This window comes from Globicephala melas, chromosome 19 (genome assembly GCF_963455315.2).
Source record: "Globicephala melas chromosome 19, mGloMel1.2, whole genome shotgun sequence".
In the NCBI taxonomy this organism is placed as follows: domain Eukaryota; kingdom Metazoa; phylum Chordata; class Mammalia; order Artiodactyla; family Delphinidae; genus Globicephala; species Globicephala melas.
In genome coordinates this window covers 48,468,202-48,484,156 of record NC_083332.1, presented here as the reverse complement: position 1 = coordinate 48,484,156, position 15,955 = coordinate 48,468,202, and the positions used below count along the sequence as shown (strand labels likewise).

General features: G+C 40.3%; 1 protein-coding gene and 1 long non-coding RNA gene across 4 annotated transcripts in view; one reads left to right on the top strand and one right to left on the bottom strand.

Annotated features, from left to right (window-relative positions):
* Positions 1 to 9,739, top strand: part of LOC115856851 (uncharacterized) — a 49,364-nt gene extending 39,625 nt beyond the window's left edge. The window contains exon 2 of the long non-coding RNA XR_009559950.1: positions 9,344 to 9,739. This is a non-coding gene — a long non-coding RNA (uncharacterized lncRNA). The remainder of the gene's footprint in view (positions 1 to 9,343) is intronic.
* ZNF19 (zinc finger protein 19) overlaps positions 1 to 15,955 on the bottom strand; it is a 132,964-nt gene that overhangs the window by 25,435 nt on the left and 91,574 nt on the right. For all 3 annotated transcript variants that reach the window (XM_070044120.1, XM_060288659.2, XM_060288660.1), the window contains exons 8-11: positions 15,582 to 15,695; positions 11,126 to 12,215; positions 6,319 to 6,438; positions 1,101 to 1,244 (exon numbers count right to left, since the gene is read on the bottom strand). In XM_070044120.1, the coding sequence (XP_069900221.1) occupies positions 6,399 to 6,438; positions 11,126 to 12,215; positions 15,582 to 15,695 (1,244 nt within the window). In that variant the 3' untranslated portion in view covers positions 1,101 to 1,244; positions 6,319 to 6,398. The remainder of the gene's footprint in view (positions 1 to 1,100; positions 1,245 to 6,318; positions 6,439 to 11,125; positions 12,216 to 15,581; positions 15,696 to 15,955) is intronic.

Here is a 15,955-nt window from a genome sequence, read left to right as displayed (position 1 = left end):
TGCAAGTTTTCTGTATGTTTGAAGTTAGCAGAAAGTAAATAACTTTGCAAAACATGTCAACACCATGCCAGAAGAATAGACAAGACATCAAACTTCATGATGAGGCCAAACCCTACCCAGATTCATTTCACCCAAAATGGTTAAGCTAACTGCTCTTGTAGGAATCATATATTATTAAGAGGTGCTATGGGAAGATTATATTATTAGCAGTCACTGTGTCTTGGGGGTTGTGGATGACCTGGGATGTGGTAGAAACAAAGGGATTTTTGAATTACAATTTTCCACATCAAACCGCCAAAAGTTACAAGTAATACATGAATTTAGTAAAGTTGCATGATACAAAAGCAATACACAAAAATCATGTTTCTATACACTAATAAAGTATCAGAAAGAAAAATTAAGAAAACGACCCCATTTGCAGCTGCATCAAAAAGAAAATACCTAGGTATAGATTTAACCAATGATGTGAAAGACTTGCACAATGAAAACTGTAAGACACTAATAAAGAAACTGAAGAAGACACAAAAATATTCGTGATCAGGCACTGGAAGAATATTCTTAAAACGTTCATCCTTCCAAAGCAGTGTACACATTCAGTTCAATCTCTAACATAATTAAAGTGGCATTTTTCACAGAAACAGAACAAACAATTCTATATATCCTGTGTGGAACCAAAAAGGACCCCAAATAGCCAAAGCAATCCTAAGGAAGAGAACACAGCTGGAGTCAACTTGCCCCCTGACTTCTAACTACACTGTGAAGCTACAGGAACCAAAACCAAAACTTGGCATAAAAACAGGCACATGTACCAGAGGAACAGAACAGAGAACCCAGAAATACACCCACATGTATGTGGTCACTTAATTTATGACAAAGCTGCCAAGGACATACACTGGGGTAAGTCCCCTCAATAAACTGATGCCAAAGAAACTAGATACCACACACCAAAGAAAGACACTGGAAACTGTCTACACTACACACAAAATGACCTGAAATCCACAGTTTTCCACATGAAGCCCATTGTCTGCTGGCTTCTCTGAAAACAGACCCCCTTCAGCAGTCAGCCGCATACAGGAAGCTTCTCCCCACTTTTTCTTTACCTTTTACTCCTGCGGCGGTGCCTCCCAGCAGGTCCTGAAGACACTGGCTCCTGTCTGCATGGACTAGTATGTCCAGAGGAGACCAACCTCCTGTCTATGTTGACTCAGCCAGTCATTGTCCGGAAGCCAAAGCCCTGGAGAATCCTGAAAAGACCAAGCCCCGGTCAGCTGCATGGAATCAAGTCCTCCGGCTGAACACGCACTAGCCTCGAAAGTCAGAGAGGTGGGCTTGGCTCCACCTGCTGGCCAGTTTGGAAGTGCAAGCCTCAGCCACTTACCTTCCACTGGAGGCCCTGCTCTCAGCTGGCAGGTCTGATGAATCCACTAAATTTGAAAATTCAGACTCAAATGGAGCCCCAAATCCCATGATAAGCCACAAATGGAAAGAAAAAGATTTGCAAAACACTTATCTGATAAAGGATTTGTACTCATTATATCAAGAACTATAGAACAAACAACCCCATTAGAAATGGGTAAAATCTGAATGGAGACCTGGCCAAAGTAGATAGTAAGTAAGCATACAAAAATATACTCAACATCATATATCATTAGGGACTTACAAATTAAAACAATGAGATAGCACTGCACAACTATTAAAACTGCTGAACTCAAAAAAAAAAAGACACTACCAATTGATGGAGTGTGAGGAACAATGGGAACTATACATCACTGCCAGTAAAATAAATATACAGCTACTCTGTAAGACATTTTTCCAAAGCTAAACAAATCTCACCTAAAGAGCCAACATCCTGCCTCCAGTATTTAGACAACTGCTCTGCAGAACTAGGTCCAAACAAAAACGAGGATGCAATTAAGCACAGCATCTCTATTCAGAATGGCTAAAAACTTAAAGAAATCAGTATGCCCTTCAACAGATGAACATATAAGAAAACTAGGGTACATCCATGTTGGGGGAACAGAATATGCTACCCCAAAATATGCCTGTTTGGTGTAAGGATTATTTTGGCTTGATTGTTTTTAAAAAAGACAATTTCTGAAAACCAGTCAAGATTACACTTTTGTGAAGGAAATTTACATTTATAAGGGAAATCTCCATTTAAAAAGTTGTCTCCCTCTCTGTACCAGGAATAGACAGATGACTAAACCTCATGAAACACTTATCAGTAGAGAAGACCGGGACTTAAATCTGCGTTTTCTTTTTTTTAAATTTTTTTAAATTTTTAAATTTTAATTTAATTTATTTTTGGCTGCATTGGGTCTTCATTGCTGCGCGCGGGCTTTCTCTAGTTGCAGCCAGCAGGGGCTACTCTTCGTCGTGGTGCACGGGCTTCTCATTGTGGTGGCTTCTCTTGTTGCAGAGCACGGGCTCTAGGCTCACGGACTTCAGTAGTTGTGGCATGTGGGCTCAGTAGTTGTGGCTCACGGGCTCTAGAGCGCAGGCTCAGTAGTTGTGGCTCATGGGCTTAGTTGTTCTGCAGCATGTGGGATTTTCCCGGACCAGGGCTCAAACCCGTGTCCCCTGCATTGGCAGTCGGATTCTTAACCACTGTGCCACCAGGGAAGCCCTTCTTTTGTTTTTAGGTGAAGATGGTATTTAAGGTGATGACTTAGGCCATTTCAGGGACTAATTTTTCCTGGGTATCGCCCATGCATATAGGAAGTACAAATGTTATTAAACTTCTCTTTGTTTTTCTGATGGTAATCTTTTATTATGGGGGGCACTTCTCAACCAAGAACCTAGGAGGGTAGAGGGAAAATTATTTTTCCTCTCATACACATGCAATGGAATACTATTCAGACATAGAAAGGAATAAACCATCAACCTTTGCAAAAAACATGGATTAATCTTACACGTATACAGTATTGCTAAGTGAAAAAATCCAGGAGGAGGTACACACTGTATGACCCCACTTATATGACATTCGGGAATAGGCAAAACAAAGATGGTAGGGCTTCCCACTGGTGGCGCAGTGGTTAAGAATCCGCCCGCCAATGCAGAGGTCACGGGTTCAAGCCCTGGTCCAGGAATATCCCACATGCCACAGAGCAACTAAGCCTGTGTGCCACAACTACTGAGCCTGCGCTCTAGAGCCTGTGAGCCACAACTACTGAAGCCTGTGCACCTAGAGCCCGTGCTCCGCAACAAGAGAAGCCACTGCAATGAGAAACCCGTGCACTGCAATGAAGAGTAGCCCCTGCTCACTGCAACTAAAGAAAGCCTGTGCACAGCAATGAAGACCCAAAAATAAAATAAATAAATTTATTTTTTTTAAAAAAGATGGTAAGCAAGTTATGGTGTGGGGTTTGAAATGTTCTATGTAGTACTTTGATGGATACTTGCCACTATGCATTAATCTAAACCCATGGGTTTTTACAACCCAACAAGTAAATCATAATCAAATTTAGGATATGGGAGTGTCACAGGATGGAATACAGATGTGACAAAAAATCTAACTGATTTAGAAATGTACGAAAAAAACTCACTGTTGGTAGGGCAAAAGGTGCTGACTTAAGTAACTATGGAAATAAATGGACTCTGTAGAGCAAAGGCAAAATGTGCTATACATAAATACTGGACTCTGTAAGTTCTTTCCCATGGTGGTAATACCTAACAATAGTAATACTACTATATCTGTAATCTAAAGGGAGCAAGCAATGAATTCAATGTAGGACAGGTGGTAGGCTGGCATCTTACATTTGGAATCGATAGTTACAGATAAGCAAAGGCAGAAGGTTACAATAACCATGCAATAATGGATAGATTATATTTCCTCAATTTTAAAAACTTTTGTGCATCAAAAGATGATATCCAAAAAGTGAAAACACAGCCGGCAGAAAGGAAGAAAATATTTGCACATTGTATTATATCAGACAAGAATCTGTTCTTCAGAATATATCAAGAACGTTTACAAAACATCAACAAAAAGACAACACAAATTTTAAAATGGAAAATGACTTGAATAGACCTGTCCCCTGACAAGAAAAGCAAATAATCAACAAGCACGTGAAAAGGTGTAAAACATCAGTTGTTGTGCTGGAAATGCAAAGTAATACCATAATTCAGTACTCCTTCACACATACTAAAATGGTTATAATCAAAAAACAGAAATTAACAAATGTTAACACTGTAGAGAAAATGAAACCCAACATTGCTTGTGGAAATGGAAAATGGTGCAGCTTATGTGCATAATAGTTTGGCATTTCCAATAAAAGATAAAAATACAATTATCATATGGTACAACATCACTCCTATAGACCCAAAAAATTGAAAACAGGTATTCAAAATGTTGGAGAGGATGTGGAGAAAAGGGAACCCTCCTACACTGTTGGTGGGAATGTAAGTTGGTGCAGCCACTATGGAGAACAGTATGGAGGTTCCTCAGAAAACTAAAAATAGAACTACCATATGATCCAGCAAGCCCATTCCTGGGCATATATCCAGACAAAACTCTAATCCAAAAAGATACATGCACCCCTATGTTCAAAGCAGCACTATTCACAACAGCCAAGACATGGAAACCACCTTACTGTCCATCAACAGATGAATGGATAAAGAAGATGGGATACATATATACAATGGAATACTACTGAGCCATAAAAAAGAATGAAATAATGCCATTTACCGCAACATGGATGCAACTAGAGATTATCATACTAAGTGAAGTAAGTCAGAAAGACAAATACCATATGATATCACTTATATGTGGAATCTAAAATATGACCCAAATGAACCTATTTATGAAACAGACAGACATGGAGAACAGACTTGTGGTTGCCAAGGGGGAGGGGGGTGGGGGAAGGATTGGAGTGGGAGGTTGGGGTGAGCAGATGTAAGCTATTATATATAGAATGGATAAACAAGGTTCTACTGTATAGCACAGAGAACTATATTCAGTATCCTATGATAAACAGTAATGGAAAAGAATATTAAAAAATATATATATATGTATAACTGAATCACTGCTGTATAGCAGAAATTAACACATTGTAAATCAACTATACTTCAATAAAAAATAAATTAAAAAATAAAAACAGGTGTGCAAACAAAAACTTGTACACAAATATTCATAGCAGTGCAGTTCACAATAGCCAAAAGGTAGAAACAAGTAAAATGTCCTTCAAAGGGTGAATGGATAAATAAAATGGATAAATCCATAAACTAACCTATACCATATAAAGGAATAAAGTAAAATGGTGGTGCCACTCTGGAAAACAATATGGTAGTTCCTCAAAAACTTAAACAGACAATTAATATATGATCTGTCAATTCTACTTCAGTATATATACTCAAAATATTTGAAAGCAGAAACTGAAACAGATATTTGTACAACCATATTCATAGCAGCATTATTCATAGTAGCCAAAAGGTGGCAGAAACCCAAGTACCCATCAACAGATGAATGAGTAAACAAAATATGGTATGAACGAATAAACACAATAGGACATGATTCAGCCTTTAAAACTAAAGTAATTCTCATACATGCCACAACATGGATGAACCTTGAAGTCACCATGCTGAGTGAAATAAGTCAGTCCAGAGAAGTCAAATTCAGAGACAAAAAGAATGTGCTTTCCAGGGGCTGAGGGCTGTGAGTGAATGGATACAGAGTTTCACTTGAGAAAAATTTTTAAAGTTCTAGACATGGATGGTGAGGTTATTTGTACAACAGTATGAAGGTAGCTAATGCCACAGAACTGTACACTTAAAATGTTTAAATGGTAAATGTCATGTCATGTATTTTTAATAACAGTGGGGAAAAATGAATTAAGTACTGATAAGTGTTACAACATGGATGAACACTGAAAACATCCGTACTGAAAAAAGCCATACAGAAAAGGCCACCCTGATCACATACTTGTCTTGTGTGACTTAAATCCATTAAGGTTATAAAAATAAGGGAAAATCTAAGTAATCATTCCAAAAAAAAGAAAACCGGATCAGAATGGAAAAAGATACTTTCAAACATTTGGACAGCTGGTGAAAGTTGAACTGGGCTTGTGGATTAAATTATAATGTGGGTACCATATAATTTCTTGATTTGGGGCTTATGTGCTGGTTCTCAGGGAGAGTATCCCTGTTTTGAGTAAAACACACTGGAGTATTTTGTGTGAAGTGGCAAATGTGAATACTTTTTACTTTTGTGGAAAATTTTCTGTATGTGTGAAATTACTAGAAATTACTTTTCAAAACAACCATGTCAGTACCATGCCAGAAAAACAGAACACATCGAACTTCATTATAAATGCCAAAACTTACCCAGATCCAGTTCAACGAAAGCTGTGATGTTAATTGGCCTTGTAGGAGTCCACATGTTATTAAGAGACACCGTAAGAAGATTACACTAGGAGCCACCATGTCTTGGGTGTTATGGATGACCTGGGATACAGTAGAAACAGTGGGATTTTAGAATTACAACTTTCCACATCACTCCACAAAAAAAACTGTTGGAATAAAATTTAGTGAAGTTGCAGACTATAAAATCAATATACAAAAATCAGTTAAGTTTCTATGCACTAATAATGAACCACTAGAAAGAGACATTACGAAAATCCCATTTATAACTTCATCAGAAAGAACAAAATACCTAGGAATAAATTAACCAAGGACATGAGAGACCTGTACTCAGAAAACTATCAAGCACTGATTTTAAAAATGGAAGACACAAATAAATAGAAAAATATTCTGTGCTCATGGATTGGAAGAATTACTATTACTAAAATGTCCATTCTACCCAAAGCCATCTACAGATTCAATGCAATCTTGATTAAATTTCCAATGGCATTTTTCATAAAACCAGAAATAATAATATTTGTATGGAACCACAAAGGATCCTGAATGGCCAAAGGGATTCTGAGAAAAAAGAAAACAGTTGGAGGCATCTCCCCCTCTGACTTCAAACTGTATCACAGAACTAAGGTAACCAAAACAGTGTGGAACTGTCACAAACACAGATACACGGAATAAAGGAACAGAATAGAGAGCCCAGCAATAAACCCACATATGTGTGGTTAGTTAATTCATGACAGTAGGGCCAAGAACATACAACAGGGAAAGGACAGTCCCCTGAAAAAATGGTATTGGGAAAACTGGACACTACTCTCCAAGTAATTAATTAGAAAACATGGAATGAAATGAATATAGACATAAACTTTACAACTTATACCCAAACTCACCCAAAACTGTCCACAAACTTAAATTAAAAAACTATAAAAATTCTAGAAGAAAACGGAAGAAAAATCTACATGACCTTGGGTGTGGAGATGACTTAACACACACCACCAAAAGCCTATCAACAACAAGAAAAAAGTTAATAATGTGCATTTTATAAAATTAGAAAAAACACAAATTGAGAGAAAAGTATTTGCCAAGCACATAGCTAATAAAGGATTTATAATCAAATTTTCCCAAGAACCCTAGAACAAAACCTCATTAAAAATGGGCAAAGATCGGAACAGACTCCTGGCCAAAGAAGATATACAGAGTGTAAACAGGCATACAAGAATATACTCAACTTCATATACCATTAGGGAAATACAAATTAAAACAACAGTGAGCTAGCACTGCACACCTATTTGAACTGCTAACTCCAAAAAATGACAATATCAACTGGGGGAAGAACAACCGGAACTTTCCTGCTCTGCTGGTGGAGTGCAGGTACAATCACTCTGGAAGACAGTTTGGCAGTTTTTTCCAAAACTAAAAAAGTCTTAGCATAGAATAGAAAAATCAGACCTCTAGTATTTAGACAATTGCTTTGAAAAACTGTGTTCAAACAAAAACTACCATAAAATTATACACAAGTTCTATTCATAATGGCTAAAAGCTTAAAGATATTAGGATGTTCTTCTGTAGATGAACGCGTAAGATTATTGGGGCACCTACATGTCAAGGGTAAGAGCATATGGACCCCCAAATATGCCTGTTTGACATAAGAATTATTTTAGGCTGATTAATTTTTTTTCAAAACTGCGAACATGGAACAATATAAACGCATTAGAAGTTGCTTTTTATGAGGTCGTTACAGGGTGGGATCTGAACCAAGAACAAAGAAGGGTGGAGGAAAATTTATTTTTCCTCTCCTATATATGCAATGGAATACAATTTAACAATAGAAAGAAATGAGCCACAAGCCCAAGCAAAGACAAAGATGACTCTGTATATATTGCTAAGTGTGTCAACCAGAAACAAAATAACATAATGCAGGAGACAACAAACAGGAAAAGAATTTATTTGGGGTCTTTAAGAATTGCTGTTTGGGAGACACAGATTCAGGTAACCCTGAAAGTGAAAGGTTCTTGCCTCGTCCCAGGCAGAATTCAGAGATGAGACAGGGAGGTCAAGAAAGTAAAGTGAGGATTTATTTAAGCTATAGTACGCTCTTGGGGAGAGCGGGCAGGCTCAGGTGAGTAAGCTGCCCTGAGTTCTTTTGGCAAGCCGGTTACATGGGGTATAATGTTCACTGGGGAGGGAGGGATTTGGGGGTGATATTCCCTGATTTTCACCCCAGCGCCACCTTCCCGGGGGGAGGAGGAATTTTTGTCCTTATTTAGCCTTGATCAGAAGTGTCATGGCTTCTGTGCATGATGGGTACTTCTTATCTGCAAGGCTAATTTTATTGTAATGAGAGCATAATGGGCAAAAGGTTACATTCGGACACCAGATTCCCACCTTTTCCTACCTTTCTTTGCCTCCAGGACACTTATCCCAAAATGTATGGTTTCCTGCCAGTTTGGAGGTTCCAAGGACCCCATCCCACCCCCGCCTTTTACAAGACGCATGGTTTCCTGCCATCTGGCCCATGCCCCCCCCCCCTTTCTCTGCTCACATCTAGCTACCTTCCTGCTTTAACAAAAGAATTTCTGGGGAAGAGAAAGAGGGGCTTTTAAAAACAAAAAAGCAATGAGGCTGATAAAAGTTGTCTGCCAATAAATGCAACTGACTGTTGGAAGTCTGAAGATATTTGTCCTTAAGGAATTGCCAGTTGTTACAGGTAAAATAAGTTGATAGATTTTCATGGATTATTTTAGTGTAGGAGTCCAGTAAGTATATAGACTGTCAGGAGTTCCTGGCAGATGTTCTGGGTGATTCCAACAGGTGAAAAACACCCCATTTAATATGGAAAATACAAGCAGACCAATTAACCATCCTCTGACCCTTTCTCCTTGCTAGTTCTCTCCGTGTTCTGGGATTTCCCCCTCCTGGGACACAGAGGAAACAGGGACAGAGTTGTTTGGCAGCTCCCCTTAAATCTGACCCCACCCACTGTCTTTATCTTCCCCAGACATGCCCCGCCCAATGAGGACACCATGCCAGAGGGAGTCTCAGGAATCAATGATCCTGATGTGGGCTTCCCTGGTAGCGCAGTGGTTATGAATCTGCCTGCCAATGCAGGAGACACGGGTTCGAGCCCTGGTCTGGGAAGATCCCACATGCTGTGGAGCAACTAAGCCCATGTGCCACAACTACTGAGCCTGCAAGCCACAACTATTGAAGCCCGAGTGCCACAACTACTGAAGCCCGCATGCCTAGAGCCTGTGCTCCACAATGAGAAGCCATTGCAATAAGTTCATGCACCACAATGAAGAGCAGCCCTCACTCACCGCAACTAAAGAAAGCCTGCATGTAACAATGAAGACCTAATGCAGCCAAAAGTAAATAAATAAAATTTTAAAAATGATCCTGATGTGTCAGAACTTATTTGATTACAAGGGACTAGACATGCTTACTCAAGTAAAATAAATATTTTAAATGACAGAAATTAATCCTTACAAGAGACAAGTTGAAAACTGGGTTCAGAGGTGTCAGGTCCAAGGGCTCACATGCTTGTAGTGTGACCTGGTCCCTCTCCGACCATCAGCCTGCTGAGTGCCTTGTGGTCCCATTCACAGGCACAGTTTCTCTCATTGCATCCAGCAACTCCAAAATGACACAAGCTTAAAGTCCATACCAGGAATGCTTTCTCCTTCAGTAGGCTTCCTTGAAAACTCATGGCTTAGAATGCCTTTGGCCTGGCTTGGATAACATTCTCATCCTTGCACTGATCACAGCAATCAGAGGATGGAAGATGGGATCGGCCAGGTGGGTGGAATGTGGGGTCAGCCCTCTGAAACTATTTGGACTGGAAGCACGCAAGATGTAGCTCCCAAAGGAAAGCTGAGGTGCTGCACTTGGACATGAGGACAGATGCTGGCTCGGTGAAAGCAGCAGATTCCCTATCACTGACCACCCACTGCACAGCACAGAATCTGAAGCACAAGGTAGAAAGGGATTCACTTAGGGTTAGGGGCTGCAGCCACCCATCTAATGTTCTTGCTATCCTTTCACGACAGCAAGCAGCTTTTCCATTTGCTGAAAAGCAAGGTTGATGATGATGGTAAACTCGAGGCTCCTGCCTTGGGCATCAGGTCCTTACATAGCTCATGTGCCCTAGGAAGGCACACAGACCTCACTCTTGTTCCTGGGGCGGGGGGGTGGTAGCCCAGAACTCATGCCTGCCCCCCAGCCACATTAATCAACCACTCCCAAAGAACAAACATTGCTCATTTTTCCAGTCTCCTCTCTCCACGACAAAGAGCAGACACCAAATGCTAAGGGTGGCAGAAAATTCTTGTTCAGTGAAGTACTGGGAGGTTCGAGGATTATTCAGTACCATGGAATTCGTAATTGGCAGGCTTTCCAAAGTCCACATGGGTGCACGTGGCTCTCCAACACCATTCAGCCACTGTGAAACTGCCCATTAGGAGGCCCAGCTGCTTAACGAGTATGAGTGATTAAGATCTTAATGAGTAGGAATGTCAAAAGTTTGTTAACAGCTGGAAGGCGAAAGGATTGCCTGGCCACAGTCTGCCATCTGGTTGTTGTGCCAGGGCCACACTCACCATTTACAAGGTTATTAACTCTTGCCAAGTCTGGGATTCTAACTGGACTATCTTGGGTTATCTACTGACATCTGAACCAACAGCTGTAGCTTGAGGGAAGGAACCTGCAGCTGAGCTGGGGCTGTGTCACAAATTCTACCCCGAGTGGAAGACAGAATCCAAAAGGAAATTTAGTGTACTATTACCAGTAAAAGGGGGTAAAAAATTCTGGGAGGCCAAAACATCCAACATCCAGCACTGGCTTCTCTCCAGGGTGGATATGATCTAGCTGGGAAGAAGTCCTAAAGGTTTTTTCATACTTGACATATTCACAGGTTTTCTCTCTAGTATGGACTCTTTGATGCTGAAGCAGATTTCTTTTGCTAGTTAAGACTATTCCACACTCATCACACACATAGGAAGTCTCCTGAATATGGATTCTTAGATGCCTTTTTAATTGATCCTGAGCACTAAAGGCTTTTCCACAATCTACACAGTCAAAGGGTTTCACCTCACTGTGGACTCGCTGGTGCCGATTTAGTTTTGTATGAAAATTGAAGGCTTGCCCACATATTTTACAAGAATAAGGCTTTTCCCCTGTGTGAATACGCTGATGCTGACTAAGATGAGAAGTCCGTCCGAAGCTTTTGCCACAGTCATTACACTCATAAGGTTTCTCTCCAGTGTGGATTTTCTGATGTCGCAGCAGTGGTGAATTACCAACAAAAGCTTTTCCACACTCATTACACTCATAGGGTTTCTCCCCAGTGTGAATTCTCTGGTGTATGACAAACTCAGAACTACTGGTGAAACCATTTCCACACTCCGTGCAGAGATAGGGTCTGTCCCCACTGTGGATTCTCTGATGCCTGATCAGATTTGCGTTATCATTAAAGGCTCTCCCACACTCTTCACACTGATAGGGTTTCTCTCCAGTGTGGATTCTCTGATGTCGAATTAATGAAGAATTGCCATTAAAGGCTTTTCCACACTCATTACACTCAAAGGGTTTCTCCCCAGTGTGGATTCTCTGGTGTCTAACATAGTAAGAAAAATAGCTGAAGCATTTGCCACATTCCTCACATCTGAAGGGTTTCCTATTATAGTGGATTCTTGGAACCTTTCCTCTAACGTTTTTCACTGTGGGGATTTCCTGGTGCTTCTCCAGTTCACATGTTTCTAAGAAGCTGTTTCTCTTAAGAACATTCTTCTGTGGCCCATGTAACATCATCATATCTCTTTCTTCAGAAACTCCCCATGTTGGTGTTAACTCATTGTCAGTGTTGGTCCCAGCATCTGACATAACAAACAGAAAACAAAAATGCCACCTGAGGATTATACTAGAAAACAAAAGAACACTGAAAATTATTGTCATCCCCCCTTATCTGCAGTTTCCCTTTTTGTAGTTTCTGTTTCCTTGTCAACCATGGTCTGAAAATATTAAAGGGAAAATTCCAGAAATAACGATTCTTCAGTTTTAAATTGTGCACTGTTCTGAGTAGCATGATGAAAACTAGAGCCATCCCGCTGTGATCAGATGTAAATCATCCCTCTGTATATGCTACCTGCCTGTTACTAAGTAGCTGATTCAGTTATCAGATTGACCATTGCGGTATTGCAGTGCTTGTGTTTAAGTAACCCCTATTTTACTTCATAATGGCCCCAAAGTGCAAGAGGAGTGATGCTGGCAATTTAGATATTCTCTTACTGTGCCTAATTTATAAATTAAACTTTATCATAGGTATGTATGTATAGAAAAAGACATGGCATATACACAGTCAGTCCTCTGTAACCACGAGTGAAGAACCCGCAGTTACAGGAGGCCTACTGTACTATGCCATTTTATGTATGAGACTTGAGCATCTGCAGATTTTGGTATCCACAGGGGTCCTGGAGCCAATCCCCGACAGATACCCAGGAACAACTACATAGGGTTCAGTATTATCCACAGTTTCAGGCACCCACTGGGGGTCTTAGAATGTATGCCCCACAGATAAGGGGGGACTACTGGATAGAGATTTTAGAGATTACTAAAACTCCCAACATCAGCCTGCTATTGAGACAAGACTAATAAAATGAAAGTGCCAAATATTCAAAAGCAGAGAACAGTTGAGATGGAAAGTTGTTTATATATTTCAGATACTAGTCTCTGTCAGATATTATATTATGCCAGAAATTGAAGTGGATCTTCTATTCCCTTCCTCCAGTCAGACTACCTTCCTTTTTTCCCATCTGCAACCCATTCTTATCTGTTGAACTCAGAATAAATGGCCCTGCCACTGAAGGAGCATCACCTGAGCTTCTAAACTGAAATTACTCTAACCTCTCCTCCTGCTATGCTTCACAGCCCACTGCCTATATATCAACAACAGCACTTGACACACATTTTGCAGCTCTAAACATCTGTCTCCATAACTTATATCCTCCAGAGCTTCTAAATCAAAGCTTGGCACATGGCAAGTGCTCAAAAACTGCTCCTGAATAAATCTATCCCATCCAAGGAAGGAGGGCCTCTGAGACAGGCAATGATGAAACTCAGAAAGGAGCAATGGACACAAAAGTTAACTCAAAATGGATTAAAGACTTGAATATAAGTAAGATCTGAAACCATAAAACTCCTAGAAGAAAACATAGGCAGTAACCTCCTGACATCTAGGAGATGATCTTTTGAACCTGACAGAAAAAGCAAAAGCAACAAAAGCAAAAATAAACAAGTGGGACTACATTTAACTAAAAAGCTTCTGCACAGCAAAGGAAACCAACAAAATAAAAAGGCAACCTATGAACAGGAGAAAATATTTGCAAACCATATATCTGATAAGGGGTTAATATCCAAAATATGTGAAGAAGTCATACAACTCAATAGCAAAAAAACCCCAAACAATTCAATTAAAAAATAAGAAGAGGCTTCCCTGGTGGCACAGTGGTTGAGAGTCCACCTGCCGATGCAGGGGACACGGGTTCATGCCCCAGTCTGGGAAGATCCCACATGCTGCGGAGCGGCAAGGCCCGTGAGCCATGGCCGCTGAGTCTGCGCGTCCGGAGCCTGTGCTCCGCAACGGGAGAGGCCACAACAGTGAGAGGCCCGCATACCGCAAAAAAAAAAAACACAAAAACTAAGAAGATCTGAACAGACATTTTTCCAAAGAAGACAGACAGCCAACAGGCACGTGAAAAGATGCTCAACATCACTAATCATCAGGGAAATGCAAATCAAAACCACAATGAGATATCACCTCACACTGATTAGAATGGCTATTATCAAAAAGACAAGAAATAAGGTGTTGGCAAGGATGTGGAGAAAAGGGAACCCTTGTGCAATGTTGATGGGAATGTAAACTGGTACACCCACCATGGAAAACAGTATGGAGGTTCCTCAAAAAATTAAAAAGAGGGGCTTCCCTGGTGGCGCAGTGGTTGAGAATCTGCCTGCCAATGCAGGGGACACGGGTTCGAGCCCTGGTCTGGGAGGATCCCACATGCCGCGGAGCAACTAGGCCCGTGAGCCACAACTACTAAGCCTGCGCGTCTGGAGCTTGTGCTCTGCAACAAGAGAGGCCACGGCAGTGAGGGGCCCACGCACCATGATGAAGAGTGGCCCCCGCTGGCCGCAACTGGAGAAATCCCTCGCAACAGAAACGAAGACCCAACACAGCCAAAAATAAATAAAGAAATAAAGAAGCTTTAAAAAAAAAAATTAAAAAGAGAACTACCATGTGATCCAGGAATTCCAAAGAAAATGAAAACACTTGGTATTTAACCAAAGAATATGAAAACACTAACTAGAAAAGATATATGCACCCCTATGTTCATTGCAGCATTATTTATAATAGCCAAGATACTGAAGCAAGCTAAGTGTCCACTGATGGCTGAATGGATAAAGAAAATGTGATTGATACATACATACACACACACACAGAAGAATGTTAATTCAGCCATAAAAAAAGAAGGAAATCTTGTGATTTGTGATAACGTCGATGGACCTGAGAGCATTACACTAAGTGAAATAAGTCAGACAAAGAAAAACAACTACAGTATAATCTCACTTATATCTAAAATCTAAAAAAAGGAACCACACACACAAAAACAAATAAACCAAGCTCACAGTTACAGAGAACAGGTTGGTGGTTGCTAGAGGCAGGGGTAGGGAGTGAGAGAAACAGGTAAAGGTACAAACTTCCAGTTATAAAATAAGTCATGGGAATGTAATGTACAGCATGGTGACTAGCGTTAACAATACTGTACTGCATATTTGAAGGTTGCTGAGAGTAAATCAAAAGTTCTCACTGGAAGAAAAAAAAATTTTGTAATTATGTAAGAGGACGGTTGTTAACTAGACTTCTTGTGGTGATCATTAACGCAACGTATACAAATATCAAATTGTTATTTGTATACCTGAAACTAATTTGTTATATGTCAATTATACTTCAATAAAAACATTTTTTTAATTAAATAAGAAGAAAGGAGCAATAGATTCGAGAATTATGAGATGTGTTAATTGGAAATATGTCAGGAAGAATTAAAATTGGTGGAAATGGTTTCATATTTTACCTATTTTGAGAAATTATCTGTTTTATTTAAATCCTTCCCAGCATGGTTCATTTTAAAATATACTGCTCTGTAAAGCTCTGTAGCTGCTGTTCCTAAACCTGCCTCACTTACTTTTACAGATGTCTTTGGTCCCCTGTGCAGGGGGATCATCCTGTGTCTCCAGGCCCCAAGGCAAATCCCCTCTCTCCAGAAGTGAGACCAATGCAGGTTTGGGAACTGGGTATCCTGAAAAGGGGTAGAAAATGGCACCTTTCAGTCCTGTGTCTGCTGTGTCAAAAGAAGGAAAAGCTCAGGAGTCTCAGTGATAATAAAACAGATCCACAGAATAGGGCTCAGGACTGGGGAAAGCCGAGATTTTTGCTCAAGTGGAAACTGAGCATTTGTGACCTCTTCCTAAAACAACACGTAAGAGTACGTAAGTTAGTGATCCTGCAGGACATATGCAAACACAGGGAAGGGGTCATATCCTTCCCTAGACTACGGGG